General features: G+C 43.5%; 1 protein-coding gene across 1 annotated transcript; it reads right to left on the bottom strand.

Annotated features, from left to right (window-relative positions):
- Positions 1-700: 700 nt before the first annotated feature.
- On the bottom strand, positions 701-1,970 carry LOC143317482 (uncharacterized). The gene is made up of 5 exons (XM_076725634.1): positions 1,879-1,970; positions 1,370-1,711; positions 1,120-1,227; positions 990-1,007; positions 701-837 (listed from the first exon to the last, which is right to left on the bottom strand). The coding sequence occupies exons 1-5, from the start codon at positions 1,919-1,921 to the stop codon at positions 701-703; spliced, it is 648 nt and encodes a 215-aa protein (XP_076581749.1). The 5' UTR covers positions 1,922-1,970.
- Positions 1,971-8,127: the final 6,157 nt, after the last annotated feature.

Genomic DNA, 8,127 nt, shown 5'->3' with positions numbered 1-8,127 from the left:
TGGAATGTCTAATTTACAACCTATCAGCATCATCTGATTTTGTAGATTCTTCTGAGGTCTGGCACTTATCCATCCAGACAGTTTTATTGTCCGTATCGGTGTAGCTGTAAAGCAAAAATTAGCATCTCCATGATTAACGCTCTGGGTGAAAGGTAACCTTTGAAGTTGAACTGTCTGTATCTACTGCTTCCCTGAAGGAATCTGGAAAGGTGTTCCTCAGCCAGACATCTTGTGCTCTATTTTCGTCCCTGCCGCTGGCGGGGCGCAGGGTGCACAACCCACACAGTGGTATTTTCGTGCAGCGAAGGTGGGTATTTTGGTAAACTGAGGTGCACAGAGGTACGCCAGGATGGGCGTTGCGGAGCAGTAGGGGGGAGGTGTCAGCAGGATCAGCCAGCAGATTTGGATTTCGGTCCATTACGGGCCACACCGGTGGCGTAAAAGTGCGCTGAAAGCTTGCCACCCACGACCTGGTCAACTCTGTGTGCCAGCAGCGCGCCGCTGGGCAAGTGGATTTTCGTAAACCGGCGGAGTCGTGCGCCCACATAACCAATACCTCATAGGCAGGTTTCCACAGTGTCTGGCATTTCACTGCGATCAATAATTAGCAACAGCCACGATTCAATGCAACTATCTGAGTCAGCACATAGTCACTCAGCGCATTAATATGATGAAGCTTCAGTTCTACTCTGAGCTGCAGCTACAGTTGCTTCCTGAGTCTGCGGGCAGCATAAACAACACGAGTCTCCACTTCTCTCTCTGATTCAGGCCTCCTGTTTCTTACTGCTGTTGAAGACAAACTCAGTGCAGCATCCTTCAGGTCATCAGAGTCCAGATTCTGCAAATAAGAGGCAGACACCTCTCAGAAGACTTCATCAGCATCAGTTATTTCAGTTATTTAACTAATGAAGAAACTCCTGGAATGACTCCTAAAAGTCTTATTTGATAAATAATAATCAGTAATCAAACAATCTTAAAGTTGGACTCACCTCTGTCCATTGTGGATTCTGCTCTTTATTATCTGCCGAAAGACGGACATAAAATGGCCTTTTCATGAGCTGTTAAATGTTGCTTTTCATACATTTCATGTTCAAACACAATAAAACAAAGTACACGTACCTTTGCAAGTCTTGCTGATTTGAACAGCCAGACAAATGACGACCACATTAATGAAAGCAGTCAGACCAGCCAGGATCACACTCATCAGCTTCGTTAATCCATCAAACACTTCAACAACAAAGATCAATAAATGAAACTTTCTGTGGACTATTCTACCTCTCGTAAGATGAGATCGGTCTTCTTTTTGACAGTGACTAAAAATCTGTTTCTTTCCAATCAAAATGCAGACAAGACAGAACAGCAATCTTACCTTGAACCTTTAAATATGTTGCACTGTCAATTGCTGCCATTCTATCTGACACCCGAAATCCACAGAAATACAGTCCAGAGTCAGATGAATCCACTTGTTTGATCTTGAGAAAGAGGGTCCTGCTGTTGGAAGTCATGTTAAATTTGCTGTTTTGAAATCCATCACAGAATGATGCGTTGCCATCGAAGCTCATCATGGAGAAGATGCAGCTGACATTGTGTCTGTTGGCCAGTTTGAACCACCTTATGTAGGAGGGGAGAGCTGAGAAGTTGGAGCACAGCAGTGTGACGTCTTCACCAGGCTGAACCTCCACAGTGTGAAACTCAGAAACTGAGATCCAAACTGAAACAAACAGCATGAAAATTATCCACAAACCTGGAACTCAACAGGAACCAAACAGTGCTCGTAAATGATGGAATTAAAGAAAAGCACATTTCAGTTCTGGCAGATCACTGAAGGAACATTAGAAATTGTTGAATTGAGAAAGAAATCCACGTATGGGTACTTACAGAAGGTACAGAGGAAAGCTGTGATCAAGGTAAAGTTCATCATTGTGTGTTCAGCGTGAGAGCACCACTGCAATGGTTGGAACTGAACTGTGCTCCAGTGAGAACAGTCTCAACGTAAAGAGGCGGAGTGTCTTTGCTTTGTCCGGCTGCTCACACTCACAAGATAAAGGAAATTGGCTGCAAATGAATAGCTGCAAGGAGAACAGGAGGAAGTTATTGTCTGGTTTGAAAACACTTTAGATCGTCTAGGAAATGTTTGAGCATAAGTCAAAGTCTGCAACAGATGTATCGGTGTGCAGTAGTCTATAGTTTGAGGAAGTGTCATCGTTGACGTGCTTTGTCTCCATCAGATGTTCTTTTGTTACCTCATACACTGTTGTCTTATTACACACATACGTATAAAGCAGACGTTTAAAGTGAGAGCTACTGTGTTCCATATTTACATGACATGTGTGTCCTGGTATATTCATAACAATGTGGTTGAGGTTTAATGCTGATTTAGCTATTTTCCACATCAGGACACTTCAGTGCTGCGTCATGCTCATGTGCCGTGTTCACTGACCGCAGGAAAAAATCAAAAGCTGTGCTCTAAAAATATACCAAAGTCAGTGAGTCTCAAATGAAAATCTAATTCTGAGCGACACAGTTTGACACAGGATGCTTTTATATAAGACTGTGCAGGCGTCACCCTGCAACAGGCATCTTTCCACAAGAAAGTGTGAGTCTGTGCGAGTGTTGAGTCTGCTGAGTGTGACCTGTGGTGAGGGGAGCAGCGACACAGTTTGACACAGGATGAAAAAATACTCAAAGGCGCCATTTCTACAAAAAACCCTTCACTTTCGAGTCCTTTTCTTCTCTGAAGGCCTTCGTTGTGTTTGGTTCTGATGCAGAGAGGTGAAGGCCGAGCTTCCTCTGGACGAGATGTCATTAATGATACAGACAGTGCTCGACATAGTGCTGTTTGTCACCACACTGACCTACAACAACAGGCAGATGGAGGTCAAATTCTCAAATAAACTGTATTTTTACCACACCACGACTAACTTTGACTTCACAGTTAAAATATCCAGTTGCTGCACTGATTCATGTTGTGTGTGTTTTTCAGAGAAGCTCCTCATTTTGTCATTTTTTTATTCACTGCTTCATCATTTCAGACTGTCTTCTCACAGGACTCATGACTGAAGCCTCCAGTGATGTGAAGTTCACTCACTGCTCCTCTGCTGCAGACAGCGGAGCTGCAGACAGTGTTCCTTCTGGCTCCTGCTCCATTAAACACCATCATATTCCTGAGACAAAATGAAAGAGACGGACTGAGGCTGAGAAGGACGGTGGATGGAGGACAAATAACAGCATCAAACTGCAGCACGAGCAAAACCATTGCATATCTTTGATGAATAGAGACTCCATCACTAAAGTGCATCATGATGCCATCTCCAGTTTCCTGAGTCTGCTGGAAGCATAAACAACACAAGTCTCCACTTCTCTCTCTGGTTCAGGCCTCCTGTTTCTTATTGGTGTTGAAGACAAACTCGGGCGAACGGAATGAAGAGAAATCCCTCTGGAGTTCTTCACTGTGGCCACACTGCTCCTTCTCTCTCCTCTTCATCTCCATCACCATGACATTATGGCCTTTCATGTTTCATGGTCGTCCAGATTGCTTCATATGTCTAGTCATTGTTCTTATGTCTTTTTTTTTTAATAGCATTTGAATAAATGTAGTTCACTGTATGTTTATTAATGAACATTTTCAGTTTTCTCTACAAACTTACTCGTCTGTAATTTTTGAAGTCGACTTGTCCAGATTAACAGCATCTTATTCGTTGTTGAACAGAGTGATAAATGTTGAAATGAATGAAAATCTGTTGTTTTCTTTACACTTTTTCTTTCTTTCCTTAATACTTTTCAGTCATGTGTCTATAGGAAGTGAACACACTTGCTGCAGAACATGGCTCTGCTAACTGGCAGTGAATTACTACCATTGATCATCTGAACTGCGTGCATCTCACGCTGCCCCTGTACAGGGGGCGCTGGTATATCCATTGTGTCTCAATTACTCTCAAGCGTAAATGCAATAACTAGTGATATGAAGATATATTTGTGTTTATGTGCATGTATGTTTATAGTAATGTTATAGTCTAGGGCTTATTTAAAGAGAGAGACGGGCCCACGGTGATTGATGGAATTGAGGACACACAACTGGCCGGCCGTCAAAACATGGACATGACAGGACACAAGTGTGAGAAGATCCATTCCTGGAACTCCAGTCTTCCGTGTGATAGGCGGAGATACTGTCCACTATACTAACGGAAATACCTCATCACTTTGTGGCTCACAAGTTTCAAATGGACTACCAAGGGCACGAACTGCCAGCGCCTGTGGCTGTATGTGTGTATCCCGGGGGTGGTGCTTAAGAGTGGGTGAACAGGTTCGGCTGGTGGGCACAGTCCCAGGAGGATATGGGACTGTGCCCACTCTATTGTTTGCTGTTCAGAGTTTTTACTTTGACAATAAGAGTTTTTACTTTGACAATAAGAGAAGTCTGACGGTCATCATATCATGCACAAATAATTTCAATTTCAATTTCACAAGACCCTGTTTCATGGGATTTTAACCCTTGTGTGAAACTGAAGTTTGTGCTGAATATGATCATATATGAATAGGATTCAGATTTTGGGTTTGGACTGATGAGCTCACATTGTTGAGAATTTTGTTTGTGTGTTGTTGTACAGTCTTTGAATGGAGACTAATTTGGCTTCTGGGATGTGAATGGGAAGAAGGTCTTCAGACGCATGTTCTGGGCAACAATAAACAACCAATGTCCAATAAGGTGTCTTTGAGTTCGGTTATTTTCATTCACTTATTTCTCACCTTAGCACAGGTAGCCTATAACTTTTAACCTTTTAACCTATGCTCATTACCTGGGGCTTACCTATGTGCCTTTTCGGGCGCTAAGCACAACCCACCGGTTAAACACAAAAACAGCATATACACAGATATGATTTTCAATATAAAAAAACTAGAAACAAAAATGAAACAAACAACAAAAATTATATTATGGCTCCAACAGTTGTATTTGACTTGTGCAAGTGTAAAACTACAGTGACACATAAGAATGTGTTGCTGTGTCACTAGACCACTGTACCTGTGTTTCATACAAGACACACACACACACAAGTTCAAGTTAAACCCCATCCACTTTATTATTTTACTTTGACAATAGAAGTCTGAAGGTGGCAAATATGTGTTGAGGCAGTCCAAAATTTAAGGGAGCCAAGCCAGTTTTGAGCCCTCTCCAGGAAAAGACTTCTTACTTGTCTTGTAGTAAGAGTAGAGTTCCTCGTTTACATCAATGTTCCTGGTTGCAAGGAAAAGGATGATGTCTTTTTCCTCCCCATCTGTCACCACAGTGTACAACCTTGGCCTTAGGTTGGCTGCTGCTCTTGAACGGTTGATTAGCCGACCAACAGTCTGCCGTCCAGGGTGGCACTCACAAAATTCTGAATGTGCGTCGATGCACATGGGCTGCCCTCTTTTGTCTCTGTAGAAGAACATGTGTCTGGTCTCCTCTTCACTGATGTTCTTGTGGATTTGCTGGCCCTCTTTGGCTGTGATGACCCGCCCGTGGTAGTCACAGACCACCTCACCAGTCTGGAATCTCCGGGTCGCGATGACACCCTTGCGCTTCTCTTCAACAGCACTGACTAGAAGTCCTCTCCACTTCTGTGATCTCGTCAGCTTCTGGATCTGATTGGACTCCATGGCCGTGTCCTCTGATCCGGAGGGCTTCCACTCTTTAATGATATTGGCAGCGGTGGGGATGTTGCTCTTCCATCCCTGCTTTGCGATCCAGGCACTGACCCGGTTTTCCGTTGGGAGACGATGGCAGAAGTATGCTGTCAAGAAGACAGGATAATGTTAGTCAAGAAGACTTGACAACTTTGAATCATGTGCATAGCATTGTTACTTGGGGAAAAAAATACTATTAAATATTGAAAAAAAAACCTCACCAAGAACATGCTGCTTGCGCAGTTTCATCTGCGCCTTCAGCCAACGCTCGTACAGGGCCTGCTGACAGTTGGGGGATGCCCCTTCACACTCACTCTTGCTTGGCACATCCCCATCCAGAGTCACCGGGTGATTTTCCAGCAGTTTGTCGTACGCTGCTTTGACATCCATCTGCACATTTCCAATGACGCGAGCAGTGCCACGGGTACGACCAGCACCACCACTGGTACCCTCTTCTGCACTACATAAAAATAGAATTAAGGTTATGATAAGAAGGGTATAAGATTTGATGTTTAATTGTTGATTGTATTAATTGTGTTGACAAATATGCTTACCTTGAGTCACCAGCTAGTCTAGCTAGCTTAGCATTGTCTGTCTGCTTCATGCTGTGATGTTTTTCGGCCGTCGTGGTGGAGTGTGTCAGGTAGTCGGCCATCAGAGACTTGTCTGCGTCGGTCAGAGGCAGAGTCTTGGTGGCCGTCCCGACTCGGCGTGACTCTGCATTGAGTAGTGGTGGAGGGACACCGGTCACCATCATGTGACGATGCTGCAGCTCCTCCAACAGCCTTTCAATTAAAAAAAGACCAAAGAAAAAACAGAATTTCGACAATGTTATTGGACTTAAGACTGCTTCTTTATTGATCCCAATGTGGGATATTGTTGTTGCAGTCCAACACAAATGTTTGTGTGCACAAATGCAGCTGTTTAAGTTACTATTGTAAAATGTGATGGCTCGTGGCAGGGTGCGCTGTGGGGGATGGTGGGAGGTGTGAAGGGGTGGGGGGATGTAGTCATGCAGTGACTCATTAGCCTCCTAAGTCCACCTCCTCACTGTTCTCGTGGACACAGGCTGCCTCTGGACAATAAGGACATACTAAGGTGTTAAAAACACCAGGCTGTGATCAGCGTTGCCTAAGTGGGGGAAGGGCAGTGGCACCGAGTGCATCATTTGCATTAGCATACAGTAGGTCCAGAAACAGAAAGGCAACCAAAAAAAGTTGACTGCACGCAAACATTGTGACACGGTTACTGACAATGCAGTTAAGAAATAGAAATTAAAAGAAAAGGAGAAAACACACTAAAATGATCAAAAACGAACAAAAATGACGGAGCTACTGCAACAGACTGCCACCTGACACAGCTATACCAATTAAAATATAAATTTCAGAGTAAACAAGAAGTGGTGTTTGAAAAAAAGAAAAGACTGAAAAGCTCTTCCACCAACCTGCTGAGTGGATCAGCATCATCCAAAATTTGGCGAAGGAGCACGTGGCTAAACACCCTGCCAGACACCAGAGGTTCATGGACCTCCCTCTTTGCCTTCTCCACCGCTGCATCAATGGCTTCTGGCGTGCTGTTCTTCATGCAAACCCGGCGCAGATGCACTGACAGGGTTTCCTTAGTCTTCATGCACACAGGGCAAAGGAGATAGTGCCTGTTGGGTTTCCTGGACATGTTTCTCTTAATCTGAAGTGTACTCAGAGAGAAGAAACAAAGGCAGGAGAAATCTTGTTGTCTTGATGACCAAGGAATGAAAGCTCTTTAGCAGTAGCAATTAAAATTGCTTTTTTTTTCTTGTGGTAGGAGGATTCTTCTTCTTTCTTCTTTCTGGAACTCTGTAGTCTGATGATCTCTGATGAGCTTCTGTGGAGAGTCTCAGGAGAAAGTCAGGGGTAACTGGACATCTGGTGGCCTCACCTTATATGTCTGTCTGACAGTCCCACCTACATTCCAGCATTAGCATTTGCATGCATGCACACCTGAGAGGGAGTGGACCTGATGCTCTGTGCTTGACTGATTCACAGGTAACTAAAGCTGAGTCTTTCAGCATATACGGTGATTCTCCCCAAATAAGGAGGGCTGTGTGGTTACTTGTAAAATAAAATAATAGGGTTAGGGTTACAACAAGTTATTTCTTCTGTACTAAATTAACTTAATGAATTTTGCATCTTTTCGTCTCCACAGCAGTATCCTCAGAGTCTTTTTCAATGTAACAAATAAGAATTGTGCAGTACACATTGTTCCATTAGATGAAGTCTAATGTGGTCCATGAAATACTGTCTTTGAAAGTCATTCTTAACTATTTGTTTTCGTGTTTCAGGCTGAGGAGACAAAAGCAGGAAGAGGACTGAGACGAAGAAGTAAATGTGTTTCTTTTTATTTTGATTAGTCTTGTAGCTCTGAAAATAAAACCTTCATATATCAAAGGCAGGATTCACAGGTGACTAACTAAAGCTGAGTCTT

The sequence above is a fragment of the Chaetodon auriga genome, chromosome 24 (genome assembly GCF_051107435.1).
Source record: "Chaetodon auriga isolate fChaAug3 chromosome 24, fChaAug3.hap1, whole genome shotgun sequence".
NCBI lineage: Eukaryota > Metazoa > Chordata > Actinopteri > Chaetodontiformes > Chaetodontidae > Chaetodon > Chaetodon auriga.
This window is presented reverse-complemented; position numbering and strand designations above follow the sequence as displayed.

Bases quoted from the DNA above. Each gene is read 5' to 3' on its own strand.
- LOC143317482 (XM_076725634.1), bottom strand. From the start codon at position 1,921: ATGATGAACTTTACCTTGATCACAGCTTTCCTCTGTACCTTCT. The intron at 1,712-1,878 runs GTAAGTACCCAT...TGTTTGTTTCAG, and splicing joins AGCTTTCCTCTGTACCTTCT to TTTGGATCTCAGTTTCTGAG. The intron at 1,228-1,369 runs GTAAGATTGCTG...TTGTTGTTGAAG, and splicing joins AACATATTTAAAGGTTCAAG to TGTTTGATGGATTAACGAAG.